Raw genomic sequence first — 23,648 nt, 5'->3', positions numbered from 1 at the left:
GAATCATGAGAGAAGCCTGACTAGAAATGAAAATACGCATAATGTAATTCATTGTAATCCCAGTCAGTATAAGATTACTGCCATTAAAATAAAACACCTGAATAATAATGAGTACAAAATCTAACTTAATTACTCAGTAACACGATGTATCATTTGGCTTCTCTTGACAGTGGCATATTAACGTGTAGCAAGTGTGCGGATATAAGGCACTTTCTGTTAAAACTTCTGGAATACATTTTATCCATTTGCTAAATTGTTATTACAATTTGACACATTTGTCACATCACAACTGACATCTGTTATCTGCAACACATTCATTCCATGAGCAAGAAAAAATGTCACTCTACTAAAAATTCTTAACTTAGCAACATAGTTTAAACTTATAGGACCGGGAACAGTCACTGGTGGCGCTATATAGTTTCGAAATCTTTAAGTCTGCCTAGTATAAGGAGCAGCAGCATTTGTTAAATCTTGTGACAAGTTTACTATGGTAAAAAGCATTTCATCGTTTCATTCATAAGCAAGTAAACAATAACATTGTTTTGGACTCCTCAACTTATCGATAACTTGTGATGTTGCTTGAATTATTAATTTCATATATATTACCATGAAGCTCAGCGAATGGGTTGTATTGGTAGTGTTGACTACAAAGAATACAAAAATCACAATGATCATAAGAAAGTTATCTTGCTTAATTAAAAAAATAAACCTATGACAGCAAACCTCTAAAATGCACTGCCTTCAGTCACAGTCCATTCAGGGTCCAAGCATATGAAGTAAATTAACTCACTATACACAATATGGTAGGATTTAGAAATATGTTTGTATCTTCATTTTTTCAAATATATATAAATATACTTTAATAAATATTGAGTATATCACTCTACTAACATTTGTCACACATTACAGATATGTGACAATCAGGCAAAGTATAGTTTTCCTTTTCGTCTACCAAGACATGATTGTTGTGAATGTTAGGTAAGTTTTTTCTGAACGAATTGTGATGTGATATGAGGGTAGATACAATTCTTCTCCTAATGATGTAATTATACACATAACAAGACATAATAAATTAGCTGGACAAACTATTTGTCTGTGCAGGAAGAGATATACAGGCACACAGAAAAAATAATATTTGAAATAAATTGAGAGCACATTTTGCATTATCATAAATTGGTGTTAATTCTAATAGCATCAAATTACGTCATTGAAAGATAATGTTCTAGTCTAATTATTAGATTTAGCATACTAAATAATTATATTATATCTGCTACTATATTTGTAATATTATTAAAACCATTTTGTTATCAAATAGTCCAGTAAAACAGCGGTGTAACAGTTGTTAGTTGTAAGTGTGGGATAGCTTAAGGTATTTAAGCATATAATCCACGGCAGCATGCGGCCTATCGCGCTATCGAACATGATGAGAATGAAAATAATATAATTAAATATAATCCTATATTCATCCGTTACCGCACTTTGATAAATGACAGACGGCTTATCCCAATTACAGATAAATGATCTCATATATATTAACCCCCCCTCTGTCCGTACGGGAATGATCCTTGGAACAGTACAGTAAAGGGTTTATTGAATACAAATTGTTGATTTTTTTTAATTTGTTCGTATGTCACTGCAGTCATGAATTGTAACATGGTGCGCAAGACTCGGGTTAAGTATGGTTTTGGCCTATGGGGCTAGTAAGTGACATATGCGGATGTTATAGTTAGACTCACATGTCCCACCATTTCAGGCAATGTCTGACTGTTGACAATAAATATTATGTTTCTGCAATTCCACCCAGCTACCAAGACAAATGACACCATATCATAACGGGTAAATTATGCTTATTTAACGTTTTAAATTGAGTACAATCCAATGATATGTTTTCTATGTTCCAATATACCAACTGCAAAGCAATTCCATAGTGAACACAATGTTAAAGAAAAAATATTCTTCACTTTTTAAAACCTAAAATGTACCCTATCACTACGAATATATAATTTGTTCACCAGCCTACAATTTAAGTTATGGCATAATATCCCTGCTATAGAAACATATGGTCTATATTCACTAAAAAACAACTATCATTTTTATATATATATAGCATTTGGGTACAATGTATTTCAAAATAAACAATTTTTGGCATTTTAATTTTTGAGTAGGCTTCTACCTTAATAAAAACAATGGTTCATTTACCTCCAGCTCATGCTGCACTGGCGGCAGATTGCATCCTGAAAGAATCTTCCGGCTGCGGTGTTTCCTTCTGATTATAATTTGTAAAAGTCGTACATTGATCAATCACTGAATTTAATTCTGTGGCGACAGGCCTGTAGATCATAAATTATAGTAATGCGAATGTTAAAATAGGGACCATTCATGCTCATGCTGCCAGAAGATTCATCGTTAGTCAGTCATTTTTATTGTATTCATTGAGTTGCCAGTCTTGATCGGGGGACAAGTGAGTATATTTATATTGTATATGTACATTGAACAAGAGTTTTAATTTGCCGGAATTGATGTAAAACAATGCAACACACTTATTTCCGTTTAATTGACTTTTAGATCCTATTGAGTTCGTATGAGACCTGTAAGGTTAGATTGGTGACCATCACAAAATGATAGTAATACGTTATTTGGCCTATGTGGGCATTTAACCTTTAAATGTAATGTCGTTCAATTTCGCATTGAGAGTTAACTCTTCGACGTCAATAGTTTTGTCTTTGAAGAGCCGTTCATCAAAATTGCCTCGTTCATTCATAGGTGATGCAACTTTAATGTTATATTGGGTCTTTAATACTAAATCGTACAACTATCATTCTTTCTGTAATACAGAATGTGTCGATTAGGAATTGTTGGGCTGATGACTTCATCCTTCGTGTGTTTGGTATTATCTGATAGACTATTCAGTCCAGTGAAAAACGTATGTATAATTCAATGATTTTTGTTCTCCTTGAAATATACTTATACTGCTTACTGTGAATTCTTACACCTCGTCTCGGTGGAGTATGTTTTCACTTGAACCAATATCCGAATACATCAAATGAACGTTTTAATAAAGGCAATTAACATTAATATACATGTTCTGACCTTTCTTTTACGTCATTTAACTGTCTTTCAGCGCGACGATCGTAGTAACCATGGTAAGTAGGCATTATTCACTTTCTTATGTTGAGAATACGTTTTCCTAACTAAATATATTAATACAGATATATCTGTATCTATATTTGGTGATTTTTGTACCGCAAAAAAAAAACATATTCTGTGTTACAAATCTGGTAGTACATGGCACGGGTGTTTGGCTGTATTCATGTGCTAATGTACTTATGTCAATTCAATGCGATATGTCAACCAGGTTCAGTCGAACACAAATACCTGAGAATCTTAAGCAATAATTCCCTAAAGCTAGTAGCTTAAGGATCTTCATTAAGTCTGTTGTGTACAATTCAACAACTAGTGATTTATCCATAGTATGGTTACATTTGGGTTGAAAAAATACCTAAAACGATATTATTGCTGACGTTGAATATAGTGCAGTAATAAGGCTATACGATCTTACTTTTCTAGATTCATTGACAACTCTTTACGTAACGGAACACTGCAAACGTTATGACGTGCACTTTGACCGAGCGACGTGGATGGATGCTAAGCGGTTCTAAATACCAATGGTATCTATCAAGACATCCGAAAGTTTATAATAGAAGAGGGTGTTGACGATAAGGCCATAGGCAAAGGATTCTGGTTTGGACTTGATGACCGCGAGAAAGAAGGGACATACGTTTGGTCTGATGGAACTGTATTGAAGGATGGCGATTTTACGAGATGGGCCGAACGTCAACCAAATGCAGCACATCGAGAAAATAATGACTGCGTTCATTTGTGGTAGGAACTACATTCTTTTCACACACTAACTGTCTGACATAAAATGGTAGATAAAATACACAGTCAGCAATGTTTGCATTTAAATTGCTCTTATTCCATTATTTTTTATGGTTGAGTATGGATGATTTTGCATGCCCTTCAATTTTTGAAAAAGAGGTAATGACGTATGTCCAGTGGATACTGCTGCTCAATCATCTTGCTCTAATTATTTCCTGTTTTTTAGGTGTAACATCAACTATATGTCGGACTGTGTGTTTTATTTATAACGCAATGATGTCAGTCTAAATGCATCAACTGAGTGTTTAATAATAGAAATCCTATACATACTAAATTATTTAAAACATTTTGAAAATGTTATCACTTCTAGGTTAATATTTATTTCGATATTAATATGTATATATTAGCTCATCTGATATTATATTTACTGTAGGGAGGCTAGCTTTATTTTGTCTCGTATTTACATGCATTTTATAATTTATAGGAACAGAAACGCTCTATTATGGGATGATGCTTCTTGTTTCATTGGGAAGAGAGGATATGTCTGTCAATACGGTGAGTACCTTAAACACTGTCTCCATTCCGGGGTCTATTATCCGCCATGTAATTCCCACGCTTACTCACTTGTATGCTTGTTTTAACAGATATGATCGACTGCGACGCTAGTGATAGTAACACAAATAGGACCATCACATCATGATTGAAAGACAACATGCATAGCCAACCAAAATGTATTACTTGAAGTTGGTTTGGTTTAAAATAGTTAAGCATTCATCATATTAATCTTAAATTAAACCACTTTTAGATGAAATCAAGAGTGGCATGTTTTTCTTTGTTTCTGTCGTGATTGCTCACGTTCCCGATATAGTCACAAGTAAAATCTTGACTGTTCCACTAAAATGAAATTGAGTGTTCTTTGTTGGTGAAACTGGAGATACTCTTCATTTTTGAATGAATGACCATCGACGTGGAATTAAACATGCCTTAAACTGACTGGTAACTTTACAACCACTTCAAGTAGATCTTCCATCCCACCATTAGTTTTACTTTCAGTTCTCAGGGCTGCAATTACAACATATGTGAATCATATACTTTATTTAGTCCTGTGAGTAGTGAAGGTAATGTGAGGATACTACTTTACAACCTTACACATACATAGGCGAGATTATTGAACTATACCAATGGGTTATACTAGAGAAGTTAGAACTGGATACTTAGTGGGTGAAAGCTATAAGAATTGATGTGTAGTGTCGGGCACATGTACTTAAAACATGCGTCCAAGGACGACCCAAGTCAGTATTCAAAGATCTTGATACAGTCAATCTGATTACTAGCTGCCAACAATGTCGTGTTTGTTTGAAAGTCATATTGTTATGAGCGTCTTAATAAATACTTTGGCTTCCTAGAAATAATATTACTCTCTACACACATTACATTTAACAACAAAGTTGTTGCTAATCACACGTCATTCATGACATATATAAATATTCCTGTCAAGAGAAAAACTAGATTACTTGCCAATCATGTATCAGATACGAATACTCAATAAAACATAATACAAATCCAGATTTGCTGCTGAATCACGTGGATGTTCAACCATGTAGTCAACGAAGGGATACAAAAACACTGCGATGATCGTTTCAAGAAGTGGTATAACTTAAAATATGGATATTGACAAATTATAAAATAAATGATAAAATTATTATTATAAAATAAAATTTTATTTTAACTATCTTCCATTCTCTCCTTTCTATATTGGTATAAATTGTTCAACTCATTTGCTATTTCCAGACATGTAGTACATAATCATATTTATTATACATTGTATATCGGGCAGCAAAGAAGCACAATATACAAAAACATTGTATTATCGACAAACCCTAAATGATTTGTCTTAATTATAGCTGGTTCACGATAACTCTAGTTGGTAGGATCAGTTAATTATTACAGTTATGGTATGCTACTTACAAGTCGATTCTATATTAAATTTAAGTATGGTGGTGTACGTAACACGTACTGGAAACTTTGTGTTCTGTGAGATGAACCTCAATTTGCATACTGACCTAATGATTTGAATATACGCGTTACACAAAACAATCTGATATTACGTGTGGATTAACGGGGTGCACAGTATTGGTCTGAATTGGTCTCGGATCAAGGTTTTTTTCTTGATTTTCTAATAACGTTTCAATCACCTCTTAGAGTGAATTGTTAACGCAGGTGTTAATAAAAAACACCCTAACTCACCAGTAGAGTTAGTAGAGGTATTTCTCACGAGCATTTTATTTATTACATTATTACAGTTACTGCCACCGAAATAATCCATTAGAAGACGAAGTACTCTAGTTGAGTCGTACGAAAATTGTGGAATTATATATAAAATCTAATGCTAGAACATGACTGGCAAAGTCGGGACTTCTTTTTTGTTTTACAAAAAGAAATACTAGTAATTAATTGTTCTTTTAGTCCATTTAGTGTGATCGTGAAAACTAACCTGACCGCTAAAAAAATCCTGACTGGACGCATCTGAGGGCATTTGACTGCTATTCATTATTCATAATGTTATTGATTATTCATGAGTGGGTGAAAGTAAACATGACCTTTTAAAGGTTGATTCTATTCGATCGCAGAGATAGATACTTTAACTTTCTAAGTACAAAGGCAATACTTACATCCATGTTTACTGGAAACAAGTCGATTTAAATGTCCAATGTATATAAGTAGTCTTTCAAAATTGCCGAGATCTAAGAAGTGAAAGGTCACGTACATTAACATAGATAAGATTTGGCGTATACAGCTGCACTCTGATTCGTTGCAAATGCTCGTCAAAAGCTTTTGATTAGCATAATCACCGGAGTGGTTCCGCTCCGGTTTTCACTCCAACGCAGGGGTCGGCTGCAGATGCGTCCAGTCGGGATTTCTTTCGCAATCACGCTAGTTTTCGCTATCACGTTAAAAAGGCTAAATTGACAATTAATTATATTTGTTTTGTACAACAAAAAGAAAGAAGTTCCGATATTGCCAGTCTAAAACATGACCCTGTTTTATGTTGCCTGGCAACGTAGTGCGTCATTTATTGTACAACACAAATAAAGGTTCAAAGGTTATCCGGTTGGGTAAACCGTTTGGTGCAACTTCCGCGTTACGTGGTTTCGTCATTTTATTTGACATTGTGTTTGGTGCAGTGCAACCAATTGCATGATGATGTGACGTATGTTTCAGGTAAAATCGGTGGTTTATAATTCAATTTTGGGGCTATACCTTTATACAAAAATTACGCCAAATCCTATCGTCGACTTCGACCCTGTTCTACATTATAGATATTACTGTAGGAGACGGTTTACCTACGTAAAAATACGCCAAATTCTATCGTCGATTTCGACCCTGTTCTACATATAGACATTACTGTAGGAGTCGGTTTACCTACGTAAAAATACGCCAAATTCTATCGTCGACTTCGACCCTGTTCTACATTATAGATATTACTGTAGGAGTCGGTTTACCTACGTAAAAATACGCCAAATTCTATCGTCGACTTCGACCCTGTTCTACATTATAGATATTACTGTAGGAGTCGGTTTACCTACGTAAAAATACGCCAAATTCTATCGTCGACTTCAACCCTGTTCTACAAATAGATATTACTGTAGGAGTCGGTTTACCTACGATTAACAAAATACCATTTTTGTCTGTGTGCAAATGTATGGGATCATAATTTGAAAGCGTGATTGCATCAACAATCGAGGTTTATGAAAGTCTCACTGTGCTGTGTCGCACTGGTTGACCTTGGCGCAAAAGAATTGATTCAGTTTTAAAGAGGCACGCTTGTTAGCTCACTTGCTATCGGGTCTCTAGAAGATAAAGGTATATTTGCGTCAATATTAATATCGTTTAAATAATACGTCAAATACTGAAATTTGAGAGGGTGTTAAGTTCAAAATGAAAACCCTAAGGCGGAAGAAAATCATTCAAAACATAAAACAAAATAAAACAACTAAAAACGCACTGTATTGAAATGCCCAGCCCCCTAACGATCTAAAGAAAATCGATTATCAATTGTTGCTTAATTATTCACCCTAAGTCTACTCACAATGGCAATTTCAATTTATTATGGCGTCGAACCATTTTTACAATCTGGGTTGCAATGTGGAATAACTATAAACACGGTTATAGGCGAGGCCTGACTTGCTGTGGTCAAGATAGCTCGAACGGGGAATGTGCTCGCTATATGCCTCGTAATATAATGTTACAGAATATATTCACCTGTTTTCTACTTTACCCAAGGTATCAAACAACGATTCACTGGCATTGACTTACTGAGCAACGCAGAAAACTGACCTTCAATTTATTTTACATCTAATATGCATTGTGAATTTAGATATGGCAACATATAGAGCAGCAATAGCCAACGTCGACTGCCAATACTATAGGGCATGTCGTCGATTTCTACAATCATTGAAACTGCCAGGTAAATGTTAATTAATATAAGATAATTAAATTAAATCAAAAGTTGTTTAATTTCATCACGTCGTTGATAATAATCGTCATTGCATTTGTCATGGCGTATTGAATTGGTAAAATGAACTGTAAATGCTTTAGTTCGGTTTTCTGAATAAATTCCTTTTTTTTATTTTGTAAATTGCCTCGATCAAATCGGTTGATGTAAAATAACATTTTAAAGTAATCTTAAAGCGATTATTTTCAAAATATTCACTGTTGACCTACATATAATCGACCTTGGTATTGTGGAATTGTTTGCCTACAGAGGACGCATTCAGAAGTGATACTAAATTCGACATGTGTTTTTGCACCACGTGTCGTGACAGCAGAGGCGATCTTCCAGTTTATACAAGAGGGCGCCCTCCCAAATTGTATACTTTGCCATTTGGATGGGTACGGTTTGCTCTGAAGTAAGTAAAGTACAAATACCGGTAGTACAGAAATACAATTTCACAAATTTGACAACATATCTGAATTTAAGGATCAGTGGTCGACGCGCTGCATTGCGTTTGATGCGAGTCCCACACGACGTAACCACTGAGTGGATTCGTTGCAAGATGACCACCGGCTTTTAAAATACTTCGTGATGCATTTTAATAAATACCCATTACGGGTTTAAGAACTGTAATTTCATTGATTTTACATATGACCCGGATGAAGCACAAGGTATTTTCACTATCGATATGCAAATTATTATGGTTTGCAATGACTTATATGCAAATCATACGTGAAGCTAAACTCAAAAAGAATGTGTATTTGTTTTTTGCTAAAATGATAAAATACATAAAGTAGATATATGGAAATGATTTACTTTGCTTGTCGTCAAGTTTTCTATTATATTGGCTATGGGATTCGGTTGTTGTACATACAATCCGATATGTGCATTTGTGTTTAACTTTGTAACATATATTCTAACATAATTTTTTTTTTTAATATGTAGCGTATTAACAACTGATGCCAAGGGAGTTAAGATTGACTCTGATTATCATCGAGCATTCCGTGGAGTTCATCCTAACGGTGTGTTTGAAATCCTTCAGTCTAGACGGCTCTTTTCACCAGGTAGGTCATCAGTACAGGTAAAACCTACAGTTATCAGTTCTATAACCTTAATATAACTACTAAGTGTCATGTTGGTGATTGTTTTGTGAAAACGCTGACTTTTTGTTTTGTTTATTTCGTTATGATTCATCAGTGGTTACTACAAATTTGGAAGAAGAAAAACAAAATTCAGAAAAGGCCAAGAAGACATGCGTAACTCCCAGTATTAGATATGCAACTCAAGATATCTACTCTGTTCCAGAATGGTAAGTTACACTATAATACGCTACCATGGAATACAGATTACATCAGCCGAGCATACGTAGTTGAGTAAAAACAATGTCCTTCACGTAGAAAGTTTAGTTCAGCTATGCAGCCGTTTGTTGTAATACATGTACTAGAAAGCTATCATAAAACAATATTTTGAATAACGCCCATCTACGCTATGTTCATGTATGGTGGGGGGGGCTTCGCTAGACAACGCTATTCAGGTGTACTAATGTATGTGATTATACACCACATACCAGTATAGGTACATCATATTAACCATAATACTGGGTCAATTTCGTGAGATTAAATAATAAACATATAGTTACCGAAGTGAAGGTTAATCTTCAGTTTTAATGACCCGCAGAAGAAACCGAGACAAAAAGTATGTCATTAAGACTGAATGTTGGCCTTCACTTTGGTAACTATATGTTTTATCATACCGAATAAATTAAAATAACATAAACCGAACGTTCTATACGCACGAAATTGGGATCACTGCACTTTCATTGTGGACCTCGAGACGATAATTTTATATTATTGTTTTTACCGCCACGTGACCGCGTTCTGTCCAATCAACGAGGCGTTTTTGCACATGAGGTATACTAACAAATGATAATCTATTAGTATAAACAACTTTAAATCAGCAATTCATTTATTTCAATTTTACCACCAAGTACATATTTTTAATTTTAAGCAACTGATATTAACCCACTTGACTATTTTTTGTTTGAATGTAGTATCATTCTCTGCTCCAGTTCAAACGCTGGTAGCGGCTAACACTACACGGTACATTACATTCAATTTATGGTATTTAATAAGACGAATTCCAAAACAAAGTCAAATTGTTAATTGACAGTGTCAGTTTTATGTTCTACAATCACAACTAACCATATTCATTGATATGTGACTGTATTACACTATTGCCAACATACTATCGCATGCAAGCAAATAACACCGAATAAACGGCAAGGTAAAGACTATGTCTAATTATAGTAAATACGTACTGCGTGCGTGACTCGAACCGGCGCTCGCGTACGGCACCTAATCGCCTAGCTTCACGCCACTACACGTCTTCCCCTCGGCCACCGGGCATCCCCAAAAAAGGATGCTTAATAACCGAGCTTATTACGTGCAGAGAACGTGAAACCCGTCCACGCGATACGCGCCACACAGCATGGCCAGAATGCGGCAAAGGCCTTCAGATCTGGCTGTAGTAGGATGGTGAAAGTAACGGTACAGCATTTTAACAGTGAATAAGTACTGAGAAATAATTTTTAAACTCATAGTTGCTGTCGACATAGGAAGTAAAGTAAGCAAATAACACCGAATAAACGGCAAGGTAAAGACTATGTCTAATTATAGTAAATACGTACTGCGTGCGTGACTCGAACCGGCGCTCGCGTACGGCACCTAATCGCCTAGCTTCACGCCACTACACGTCTTCCCCTCGGCCACCGGGCATCCCCAAAAAAGGATGCTTAATAACCGAGCTTATTACGTGCAGAGAACGTGAAACCCGTCCACGCGATACGCGCCACACAGCATGGCCAGAATGCGGCAAAGGCCTTCAGATCTGGCTGTAGTAGGATGGTGAAAGTAACGGTACAGCATTTTAACAGTGAATAAGTACTGAGAAATAATTTTTAAACTCATAGTTGCTGTCGACATAGGAAGTAAAGTAAGCAAATAACACCGAATAAACGGCAAGGTAAAGACTATGTCTAATTATAGTAAATACGTACTGCGTGCGTGACTCGAACCGGCGCTCGCGTACGGCACCTAATCGCCTAGCTTCACGCCACTACACGTCTTCCCCTCGGCCACCGGGCATCCCCAAAAAAGGATGCTTAATAACCGAGCTTATTACGTGCAGAGAACGTGAAACCCGTCCACGCGATACGCGCCACACAGCATGGCCAGAATGCGGCAAAGGCCTTCAGATCTGGCTGTAGTAGGATGGTGAAAGTAACGGTACAGCATTTTAACAGTGAATGCTGTACCGTTACTTTCACCATCCTACTACAGCCAGATCTGAAGGCCTTTGCCGCATTCTGGCCATGCTGTGTGGCGCGTATCGCGTGGACGGGTTTCACGTTCTCTGCACGTAATAAGCTCGGTTATTAAGCATCCTTTTTTGGGGATGCCCGGTGGCCGAGGGGAAGACGTGTAGTGGCGTGAAGCTAGGCGATTAGGTGCCGTACGCGAGCGCCGGTTCGAGTCACGCACGCAGTACGTATTTACTATAATTAGACATAGTCTTTACCTTGCCGTTTATTCGGTGTTATTTGCTTACTTTACTTCCTATGTCGACAGCAACTATGAGTTTAAAAATTATTTCTCAGTACTTATTCACTGTTAAAATGCTGTACCGTTACTTTCACCATCCTACTACAGCCAGATCTGAAGGCCTTTGCCGCATTCTGGCCATGCTGTGTGGCGCGTATCGCGTGGACGGGTTTCACGTTCTCTGCACGTAATAAGCTCGGTTATTAAGCATCCTTTTTTGGGGATGCCCGGTGGCCGAGGGGAAGACGTGTAGTGGCGTGAAGCTAGGCGATTAGGTGCCGTACGCGAGCGCCGGTTCGAGTCACGCACGCAGTACGTATTTACTATAATTAGACATAGTCTTTACCTTGCCGTTTATTCGGTGTTATTTGCTTACTTTACTTCCTATGTCGACAGCAACTATGAGTTTAAAAATTATTTCTCAGTACTTATTCACTGTTAAAATGCTGTACCGTTACTTTCACCATCCTACTACAGCCAGATCTGAAGGCCTTTGCCGCATTCTGGCCATGCTGTGTGGCGCGTATCGCGTGGACGGGTTTCACGTTCTCTGCACGTAATAAGCTCGGTTATTAAGCATCCTTTTTTGGGGATGCCCGGTGGCCGAGGGGAAGACGTGTAGTGGCGTGAAGCTAGGCGATTAGGTGCCGTACGCGAGCGCCGGTTCGAGTCACGCACGCAGTACGTATTTACTATAATTAGACATAGTCTTTACCTTGCCGTTTATTCGGTGTTATTTGCTTACTTTACTTCCTATGTCGACAGCAACTATGAGTTTAAAAATACTATCGCATGCAGCCTGCTATGTTTTAATTCCATCCGTCCACTCTTTCAAATGCGGTTGCTCCATATTCTTCAGGCAATGATCTTGTTTGTCGTTGATGGCGTGCTAGCGAAGCAGCACACACGAGCGTCGAATCAATGTTTTTACTTAGTCTCTGACAGGGTGAATTAAATACTCTTTACTTATGAAGACTCGCAGGCGAAAGCGCTTGATCATCTTCACCAAAACATTTCTTCTGTTTTTGAATAAAATATTCTGTACAGTCATTATAATAATAATAACGCATTTGAAAATAAACGCATAATACCTCGAACTTTGTTGAAAAATTGAAACTCTCCAAACTTTTAATTTGAATCAGAGGCATTATTTTTTTCTCTTGATACTCCTTAATATATGCGGTATGCTGAGCTTGAACTCCCACAGAGCAAGATAGCATTGTAACTATACATATTATTAATACTACAGGTGGAATGACAATGAGACGGGAGTAAGTTACGAAGCTAGAATGGTATTTCAAGTGTGGATTCGCCCAGGCTCCTATACCATTGGTCCGCAGACAATTGGTGCTAACTATAAGGTTGATCGGCATTTCACCAATGATGAATTGGTCTGGACAACTACTAATCAAGATGACGTAATACCTTACGGATTATTGATACAATTAACTGCATTGCCATCGTGACTAATATATGATGAGCCTATTTAAAGTGTACATGGAATGGTTAGTTTTAGAACTTGTTGTAGTAGTATGATCACAACGTTATTTCTGTATGTTTTTATTACCGATACAATAATTACAGCCAGTAAATCTATAGAATTAACTTAGCATTCTTAGCACTCGCTGTATTCAGACAACTCATTACTCAGCCCAGCGATTATGATATATGTTGCAGTTAGTTTAAAATGACAGGGTGTTACGTTTCACCTTTGAGCTGACATAGCGCCAGGAAATGGAAATTAAATGTTTAAAGGGAGGCAGTCGTCGCGCCACGCATGCGCGAGATATATGGTATCATATAAACAATGATGTCGACTTTGACTGTTGCGCAGATCAACAAGTACAAAGTGAGACGTTACAGAGCTTTAATTAGGTATTTTTAGGTGATTGCAAGGTATCGAATGAGTCACCGGCGGTAATTAGTGCAAGTCACGCCCAGGTCTAACCTCATACTTGGATTGTGGGAAAATCAATGTTTATCAATACAAATGTTGCACATGAGCAGCGCGACGACTGCCGCCCTTTAACTATGAAAGCTAGTCATGTATAATAATATATTTATGTATCAGACTTGTAACAGTTATGTAGTTTGTTATGTCGTTGATTTGAAATGTTATATTACTACATTACATACTTGTCATGTTAAATGTAATGTACTTTAAAGATCGTATATAGTACGAGTGTCTGAGTCAATGTGTTCACTGCTATAGGACACTACGATCAATGAATTTTTTTGGGGTTTATGGAGGAAAATACAGTAAAATCATGAGTTGTTAAACACACTTCATATTACGTTCAAGCTTTTTCACAGACTCGTAATTCAAGACAAATAATAAAATGCAACTATATTGAGAATGAAGCAAATTATGTTCTTCAATATTGACGTGCAAGACGGTCATTTAATGAGTTAAATGTTCGGGTGACGCTGGTTCCAGCAGTTTGAAACAATGCTTAAATCATACATCTAGTACTGTGCTCCAGTCAATAACCATGACTATATCGTGAAATATATTATAATAGTTGCAAATTTCTAATTATTTACCTATTATTTTTATATAATGGCATATATCAACCCTCGGTCGATTGATACAACGATTGCACATTTGTTTAATAGTAATAACACAGGATTCAGGACCAACTGACCGTTTGTAGGAAGCCAATTATTGACATGCATTGAAATTTTGCTGTGTAGTTTCTTGGATGATACATGCAAATTTTATCATTGTCGCGTTGTTGTTGTTTTTTATAACATAAGAAGCTAAACATTTCTAGTTAATAATTATTATATTATACAAGTATATTTATGGTGTTAATCCGTCGATTTGATTGGTCCAAACACAAAATTTGCATATGCAATTAATGGTATATTGGTTGATAATGCACAGTTATGCCGAACAAAGTGGCCCTGGAACATGAATTGACTACAGGTTTAATGCGGAAATACATAAAACCGGTAGTATTTGATTTTTAGGGAAACATAGTGGTTGAATTTTAGAGAAATATTGGAAAAATTACCGAATTAAGAACATCTGAAAATTATATAATCATAATCTTGATTTTTGTTAATGGCGGGATCCAAGTTGTGAGCGTCGGTCACTGGTGGGTGATCGCCAAAACAAACGCCAGAACGCTGTGTTCGCTGGTAAAGCATGTCTTGTCCTTCACGTTGTGACTTTTAAATGGATTTCGAACCTCCAACAAAGAAAACGAGTCTAGGTACTGACCAACAAGTCTAGGTTGAAGGATTGAAGGACAAAAAAATGTAAAAACTACGAGGAACAGGAAAATTGTATGCCACCAATAACAACTGGTGTTCATAGGCGGTCGCCGTAGCGGCGTTCGACTTCTACGTACCTGGCAACATTGTACCCGGGTAATTGCCACGTGTTTAAAAGGAATAACGTAGAATTCGACGACGATATATGGTATTGTAATTCTCCACTGGGGTACATAAATTAAAGGAGATGATACAGGTAATTTCGAAAGCTGCAGATTTGTGCCGACTGTACACCAGCCACTGTATTAGTAGAGCGCCGGCGTGCACAGTCCTTCATTCGACCAGAGTTGAGACAATGCTTATCATGTACGTGTCACAAAAACGATGCGAGCATCCGATCTCACCAACAATCTCACCTCAACGACAAAACTTGTCAGGCATACTGTCACAAAACCTTGGTTATATGAAAGATGTATCAAGGTCAGATGTTGGGTCTGAGGTCGCCATGCCGGTCACCGTGTCTCAAACTTGGGTCGAACGAAGTACCGATGAACGCCAAATATCCACCGTTACAAGTAGTATGATGACTCAGAAAACAGGTTTATTTCATAACTGTACTTCCAATAGGCCAATTACAGTCCAAATTGTACAAAAACCGAAATGAAAACGGGGGAAATCCGTTGTTTTAATGATCCAAATTGTACAGGACCCTGCATTCCAAGTGGCGTTGACGTACTTGCTATTATTACATATGTACTGCAGTTTATTTTGATTCGTCCCTGAAATCAAAATCGGTATTTCCACACCCCATATGCAATTGAGGTATGAAATCAAACAAAGTAGGCCCTTCAGGAGTACCGTTTTTCGAAACATAGCAGAAATAAAACAACATTTAGAAGTACGATATTTTCCCCTTAGGGTACATGAATTTATTGCTTAATTAGACCAGATTGTGGGTTCAATATCGAGATGGATGCTGTCTGTACATATTTTCAAGTTCATGTTAACCTGTACTATGTGCAACGTGTGTCGTGTTTATAGGCTTATCTGGGGTGGGTCGGTGGATCAGTAGGGGGGGGGGGGGTAATCCTGTTTTTTATATCATGAATAGAAGGGTCACCATGTTTTCCTGAATTCGCACACGTGCTTAGGCATATATTTTTTTTAAATTTATTTCAGAACAAAAGATAAAAAAAGTTAATCGTACAATTGTGTTCTCAATAATAACCTATAACCTATATTGTCTATAATTTTTTGATGAAATAAAAGTTATAGACTAAATATTTTGGTGTTGAAGTTGCTAAATAACTAACAGATTATGCAATGTGTCTAGAACGCCAATTATACTGTTAAGTGTGAAATAAATCCCTAGTCCATGTGCTGAGATAACAGGTTATTTTATTTAAAGTCTGAAGTCACCATTGCATAAGATATTTACTGGATTTATCCAATTATAACAGGAGACGGAAAGACAACACAGCAATTAGTACAAAGAGCTGTGACAGCTTTTGTTCAGCAAATCAAAAAAGTTAAAATTTGTGAAAATGCTAATATATAAATAGCTTTTTTTGAACTTTTAAGTATGCATATTTTGCTCTGTAAAATACCGAAATCCAACACAAATTTAAGCAAAAATCAAAGTTTCCTTTGTTTTCATAAGCACAGATCGTGCTTCGGGTGCAAAGCATTCCTGGTCTTTAAGATATGAAATATAGTTTAAATCCAAATTAGTTTTCAAAGAGTTCAATTTCAAATCTTCTTTTCCTATCTTATAAGGGCGTTTATCAAGTGAGTACTCCACAGCTTTGCTTTTATTTACTATCTTTAGCAGCATAGATTTCCCTCCTTCCTGCAGCCTTTTCTGTAGTCGTTTTTGGGCTTTATGCTCCCCTCCCCTCCTAAGGTCTATTAAATATATAATATATATAATATAATACATTTTGTAATCATGTCAGAGCCAAAACTGTTAATGTTTCTTTGTTTTTTTCAGGGGGCAGCATATTTTAAAATATAATGATGGGGTGGGTCACCCACTTTTTTTATTTGATAGGGGTAGGTCAACTGAGATTTACAGCTGGCAAAATGGAATCTGCCGATCCCCCCCCCCAGCCGAAGTAACTGACCAATCCCTAAAGTTCAATCTATATTCACTTATCCATTTAAAGTATGTTTTTTCCTCTGATTACAACATAAACTGGACAAAATTGGAAGGTTAATTCCTTCGTTTAATGCATACATAAAAAGTGACAAAGATAATGAGCCCTGGTAATATTATAGCCCAAATTATGTTCACTATCATGGATACAACCATCATAAACAACAACATTTTCCGTGCGTGATGCAGATCTGAATACAAGACGTCAGCTTTAAATTGCAAAGCCTTCAAGTCACGGATGTACTGAAACAAATGACAGGTATCATTATATTCATAACATATGGTAATGAAGACACGTCTTTATATTAGAGAAAAGTCGCTGTGTCGAGCACGCCGCTAGGTAAGCAGCAAATAAATGCGTTGCCAGCACTCCAACACCTCCATTAAAGCAAATGTTCCTGTGACATCGACTAATGTTTACTCGTGAATGCAATGTCGTTCACAGACAAGTTGGAATAGAGCAAAACTTTGAACAACACTACAGTTTGTGGACAGTGGCCAACTACTACAGGTCGCATTATTAAACACGGAATTCCATTTATATAACTAGGTCATAGGGTAACATTCATTGTTTTTATCAATCACATCCCATTTAAAAGAGCTGTGTTTTCATATTTGTAAGTACTGAAACAAAATTACATTTCAGAAAACAATTGAGCAAACACGTGATATAGTAACAAGCAAATTGTCTGAAAATTAGATTTTGAACAAAAAGGTGGTTTGCAAACAGGACAAAATAATTATCTGTTCAATAATTTTTTCCGACTTGTTTCAAATTATTACCTTAAATATTTTTATTCCCAGTATTGCATGGTTGAAAACTTAAAAAAATAAATAAAATAAAAACATATCTGACACAGAAAAGAACATAAACCAACATTACTGATATTCAAGCAAAATCAGTTTATTATTTTTTTCACAATAAAAATGAACTAAAATATTTGCCATTACCAACAAGTTTTGATATTCATACCTCTTTCGTGTATCCGGCCATCTTGTATTCATGAGCACTGAGAAAATAACTCGCTGCCTGAAATATAAATGGCAGAGGATTGCCAAGGAATATCCCAACAGCACCTATAATGAAGCAAAACAATTACGTCAACAGTGAAAGATACATTCAAATATGAATATTTATTATCGTTGAGTTAAGTTGAATCCTTATTTCCACTTCCTCGGTTTTGAAGGAAGGGCAGAAGTGAGGTCAACTGAATGGGTCTGTACTTACCAGCAGTTGTGCCGACAAATAACGAATTTGACGCTTGTTCGTTGTGATCTTTGTAAACATTTTCAGCTTTTGGTATCTCATGCTCAATGTGTTGAAGTATTAGAATGACAGCGCTCATGAAAGACTCCACTTTTTGGAGAAGTAGTTAATCAGAAAATAAAAAGCGGAAATCTCCTTCGACAAGTCGTCTTTCCAAATCTCTAAACATCTCTTTCTGTTGGTTCCACCCATTTTGAATTTCGTTCAGCTGATAGAACAGCTCGTCCCGTCTCATGCGCATGAATCCTATTTCTATTTGATGTTTGAAACAGATACTTTCGACGATGGCGGCAACTCCAACAGAAGATATTCTATTAGGAGCCTCTCTGGCAATAGTTTCCAGATGCGTCTGTACTAACTGCCAAGAGCCTGGTGACGGACGGTCAACCAAAGCACCGAGGTTTTTACCAATGTCGACTAAGGCGTTTTTGCTACCCTCCTCACTCTTCCAAAACTTTACTTGATCCAATAAACCAGACAACGGGCTGGCATTTCCGGTTATAGTTTTTGCGACATTGCATGCGCTAGTCATCGCATCAGCCATGTTAAAACCATCGACTATTCTACAGCCAGAAAATATCAGTATCACAAAATACAAACACCGAGACGTGGTGTCTGTCGTCATGGTATATATGGAGTCTTCGGAGTTATTGTGTATTATATTTACGCTTGAAACGCCCTGGGAAACAGAGATAACATCTCCACTCCACTCTAATTGCTGTGCGGTGATCTTTCGTAATTCCACGTATGTTTATACTATTCTCAGAATGAATGACTCATGGGAAATCAATTGGTAAAGGTCACGTGACTACGTCGGTATTTCCATGGAGGTATAAACTGATACCTCCATGGTATTTCGTAGAATGTGTGCGTCATGAACACAATGGCCCAATATAATGTGTAAGGGCTAGTCGTCACGTGACCGTGTTACTGAATTAAATGTGGGTCACCGATTTAGCTGGATGAATCATTAAAGCAATCGTTGAATGCATGTTATTGACATGCCCCTGTAATTATTTACACATGTGAACTGAATGCACTGTTCTCATGCGTTATTATTCCCAGCAAGTCCACTCAAATGGTGTGTGTGTGTTGGGGGCAAGTTGTTCATAGTCTATAGCATGTGTACACCCTATTGTTTACCCTTATTGTATGTGACCCTGTTTTATGCCAGACAGGTATCGTCCACGCCAACGCCAGCGACGATTTGTTACTGCAATAAGAAAACATAGGCCTCGACCGCGGAGAGCACATGCATGTCGTATATCAGGAATCCTTTAACAAATTGCTTGTTATTAAATTATGACTGTTTTTATTAATGTTATAAAACGCCATCTTTCTAGGTGTCACAAAAATGTGCTATTCTTTTATAACATACATAACGACCGTTTCATGACCATTCTCTGTGTTTCCTGTTTAGCTATTCGTTTTGGGAATGTAGCAAGTTCAATGTTAATACTTACGTAACAAATTCCGGTCCAAAAGTCATGGCGAAAATTATTAGAACATGTAAAAACCCTATGGATTATGATTATATTCAGGTGTGATTAGTCGAGTGCTATTTAAAGCGGAGGAGTTGTCACCTGCGCATGCGTCAGATGGACATGGACACGTGTAATTTGTTTTACAAACAAGCGTCTACCCATGAGCCTTTGCGTTTTAGCGTGTGTGGTTATCGTCGCTTGGGACTCAATTCCCGCCCGTGCGCAGGTGACGACCCTCCCGCTTTAATTATCAGTTTGGAGGTATAAGTAGTTTATACTTGTGTTAATATATTTCCTTCTTGTTGTTAGTAGATATTTTTAACTGCATGTTTATCAGAAGTTGTAATCTCTTTGAAGGCTAATATTTTAATGCAATTAAATATATTTATTTTTATTTTTTCACTTGTGCGTCTTAGAATGTGAACCCTAGCGCTCCAAAATAAAGTGAGTGATTTTTTTCACGAGTTCTGTGCGTTTTTCGTGAAATCACAAAATGTTTTTCCACGGTACAAGTGAAGGCCGTTTTCGCTTCCATTATTGACCACTTCCCCAAGTCTCGGAACTTGGAAATATCCTGGTTATTGAACTGAATTAAATCAACTAAAGTTTGTGAATGTGATTGTTTCGAATTCAAAATAAATGCATTTGTTAACAACTTATTTATTATAATTGATAATTTAATATAGATATTTTATTACATTTATTACGTCATAGAACAATGGTGCACTATAACATAATATTTCTATTTAGTTTAAAAGATTTCTTTCTGTGATTGCGCACAGAAGAAAGTAGTAAATTAGTTCACGAGTTGTGGCAATCGCACCATGCTCATGTTTAATGTTAAACTATGTACGGTTTATAATACAACAGAATGTTTAATTACAACATAAATATCTAATAGAAAATTGATATTGCATAAATCATGTAAACTATGATTAATATCCTGTTTCATTCTATATTTTACATCAATCACATGATGAAAAACATGTTAAATACAGTGTAATATAACTTGTAACAATGTATATTTATTTTGCATTATCACATACCTTGTAATTCATGGCTTAATAACTATATGCGTAAGAATCTCAATGAGCGAGCTATGTCCGTATAATTCAGGGAACTACTTTTTGTTTACAAAGAGCGCATACAAAAACATAGCCTCGCTATTATTAGCTGCACCTCAATAATGTTGGTCGGTATATTCAGCGACGGAAAATGTACATAGAAACCAGTTGAACTCATTATTACTCGGTGAAGGCAAAGTCAAAGTTGTCCCGGAAGGTGTCAGAAAAATGATTACAACAGAAAAGCAATATATCCCGACGAACAAGACTGAATGTAGAAAGAAGGTAATCGATAGCATCATTCATGCTCTAGCCTAGTCTTCCATGTCGTTTAGCGGGTGAACAACAAACAAATCAGTTAAGAGGACGATTGCGGAGGAAAGCCGGTACAAGTATAATGGGACAGTTGTAAAATCCAAAATAATTACGCCTTCAATGTAAATTTGACAAGTTAAAATGCTTACAAAGTGGTTGATAGTTATTAGTAAGATAAGATACCTTTATTTTAAAACATAGATATTTGAAGAAAATGTATTCTATGTAATGTAGACTGATCAGAAATGGACAGTGAATTATATAACAGTATACAAGTAGGCTACGAACGTAGGTAATATAAAGACATCTGACCTTGAACTACTAATATTTATATTACAATATGGAGTGTGCATAGGAGCCATGATATCCCTGCACATAAACGTAGATTAGCATGAGTAATCGTTGACCCATATCCACTGCAGGCTTGTAAGCGTATTTAAGGCAAATCAAAAGAAACGTGATCAAAATTCCGAGTCTGACGTGGCTCCAGAATTGTTGAACTTCTGCGCGAAATTCTCGTACCTCTTTATGAAATTGGCTGACATCACTTTGAAACGCTTTCAGATCATTCTGGAATTGCTCTACTTCTTTGTGCAATTTCTTCACATCATAAGTCCATTTCTTCATTACTTCCATTACAGATTTTAACTCGTCGTGATCAGACTGGATGTCTTCATAGAGTCTTGTGACATCCCTCTCCATGCGTTCAAGATCACGGATATACTATGCGAGAGTAAACACAATTAATCTTAGTATTTAGTAGGAATACACATTTAAATACCCTTGATTTGTATTGGAGAACTTGAATATATTTTTACGAAACATGTCTTATAACGTTATATATATATATATATATATGAATTTACCCTGTTCTCATCGCCTATATTTCCTACATTATATATTGCTCCAACGGCTGCCGCTATCACTCCTCCAATTACTGGAAGTGAACCACCGAAAATAGCCCATCCTACAGCTCCTAAAGAAAATCAAAACAAATACTTCCACAAAGTGCTTACATACCATGACCTTTTTCAAAAATAAATTAATATTTGGAGGCAATGCTAAGGAGAATGCACCATGTTCCATCTGTACAGAGTATGTATTGAAAAAAGCGTGACATCGATCTAGTCTTAAGCAACTAATTCACTGAATTCACTCATACTTGAATAGAAAAACTGTGAAAATAAGACTCACCTACGCCACTACCCACTCCAAGTGATGCCAATGCATAAGTACTGGATGCTGCATACTTGCTTTTCACTCTTGGTATTTCTTTCCTAATTTCATACAACAGCGCCCTCGCTTTGTTCATGAGAGCCTCGATCTTTCCAAGAAGGAGTGCGTCAGATGGCTTGAACTCGAAATTCCCTTCACCAATTCTTCTTTTAAATTCTGTGATGAGCACTTTTTCACGATCCCAGTGTTGTTGAATGCGTTCCAGCCGTTCTCGAAACTCGCGATGAGCGGTATCCTGCAGCAGTGCTTCTATTTCGTTTCTCCAGCAGATAGTATCGACAAGATAAACCACACTAATACCAAGAACGGAATATGCGAGTACCTGTTTGCCAACAACTGACTGCAACGAGCGTTGTATCTGTTGCCATGCTTTCGGCGACGTTGGATTGTTGACTAAATCGCCAAGTGAGCGACTAATACTTTTCAACTCTAATAATGAGTCTGGAGCGGGATTAGCCATATAATGTATTGTAGCGACCGACATACTTTCGTCAAAATATTGAACAAACTCCTTGATGTTGTTTACATTACTTGTAAATGACCTTGCCATTGCGCACGCACCTGTCATCGCTTCCCTCATGTACTGCGCGTTGACACTCAGCACCAGCGTCGCCAGTGTTATTACAACAACGTTGGTAGGCATAGTTGTTTGTGGAGTCGTATGACAAGGTGCTGCTCTATGGTATATACTAGGTTATATGCAAAGCGTTGTTCTAAACGTGGCCTCGCGCCATTGGTCACATTATACTTAAAACATATGAATACGGGGAATCATCCAGCGCTGTAACAGAAATATTGACTCAATGAAAGTCACGTGTCAATCTGGCGTTTCGTATCGCTTGACGCATTGTGTCAACATAGATGGCGCTATTCGGTTGGTTAGCGGCGATCTGCGTGTCAATGCATTTGACGTGACTTAATGGTGGAATCATTTC

General features: G+C 36.9%; 4 protein-coding genes across 5 annotated transcripts; 2 read left to right on the top strand and 2 right to left on the bottom strand.

The window, feature by feature from the left end:
• Positions 1-1,678: 1,678 nt before the first annotated feature.
• LOC144364542 (lectin BRA-3-like) lies at positions 1,679-4,690 on the top strand. The gene is made up of 4 exons (XM_085505311.1): positions 1,679-1,700; positions 3,651-3,882; positions 4,364-4,434; positions 4,524-4,690. The coding sequence occupies exons 1-4, from the start codon at positions 1,679-1,681 to the stop codon at positions 4,577-4,579; spliced, it is 381 nt and encodes a 126-aa protein (XP_085361437.1). The 3' UTR covers positions 4,580-4,690.
• Positions 4,691-6,993: 2,303 nt separating this feature from the next.
• On the top strand, positions 6,994-14,339 carry LOC144364541 (neuralized-like protein 4). Its single transcript, XM_078014453.2, has 6 exons — positions 6,994-7,101; positions 8,258-8,347; positions 8,645-8,789; positions 9,320-9,438; positions 9,572-9,683; positions 13,223-14,339. The coding sequence occupies exons 2-6, from the start codon at positions 8,260-8,262 to the stop codon at positions 13,437-13,439; spliced, it is 681 nt and encodes a 226-aa protein (XP_077870579.1). The 5' UTR covers positions 6,994-7,101; positions 8,258-8,259; the 3' UTR covers positions 13,440-14,339.
• A 3,057-nt stretch (positions 14,340-17,396) lies between these two features.
• On the bottom strand, positions 17,397-19,337 carry LOC144364543 (uncharacterized). 2 transcript variants are annotated; one of them, XM_085505504.1, is made up of 3 exons: positions 18,576-19,337; positions 18,321-18,424; positions 17,397-17,590 (listed from the first exon to the last, which is right to left on the bottom strand). In XM_085505504.1, exons 1-3 carry the CDS (start codon positions 18,691-18,693, stop codon positions 17,405-17,407), a joined length of 408 nt encoding a protein of 135 aa, XP_085361630.1. In that variant the 5' UTR covers positions 18,694-19,337; the 3' UTR covers positions 17,397-17,404. Both variants share the same exon structure in this region; 1 of them encodes a protein (XP_085361630.1).
• A 1,766-nt stretch (positions 19,338-21,103) lies between these two features.
• LOC102802174 (uncharacterized) lies at positions 21,104-23,481 on the bottom strand. The gene is made up of 3 exons (XM_006824065.3): positions 22,672-23,481; positions 22,344-22,453; positions 21,104-22,200 (listed from the first exon to the last, which is right to left on the bottom strand). The coding sequence occupies exons 1-3, from the start codon at positions 23,354-23,356 to the stop codon at positions 21,811-21,813; spliced, it is 1,185 nt and encodes a 394-aa protein (XP_006824128.1). The 5' UTR covers positions 23,357-23,481; the 3' UTR covers positions 21,104-21,810.
• Between the last annotated feature and the right edge of the window lie 167 nt (positions 23,482-23,648).

The sequence above is a fragment of the Saccoglossus kowalevskii genome, chromosome 11 (genome assembly GCF_978046115.1).
Source record: "Saccoglossus kowalevskii chromosome 11, keSacKowa6.1, whole genome shotgun sequence".
Taxonomy (NCBI): domain Eukaryota; kingdom Metazoa; phylum Hemichordata; class Enteropneusta; family Harrimaniidae; genus Saccoglossus; species Saccoglossus kowalevskii.
Note: the sequence above shows the minus strand (reverse complement) of the source record. Positions and strands in the feature narration are given on the sequence as shown.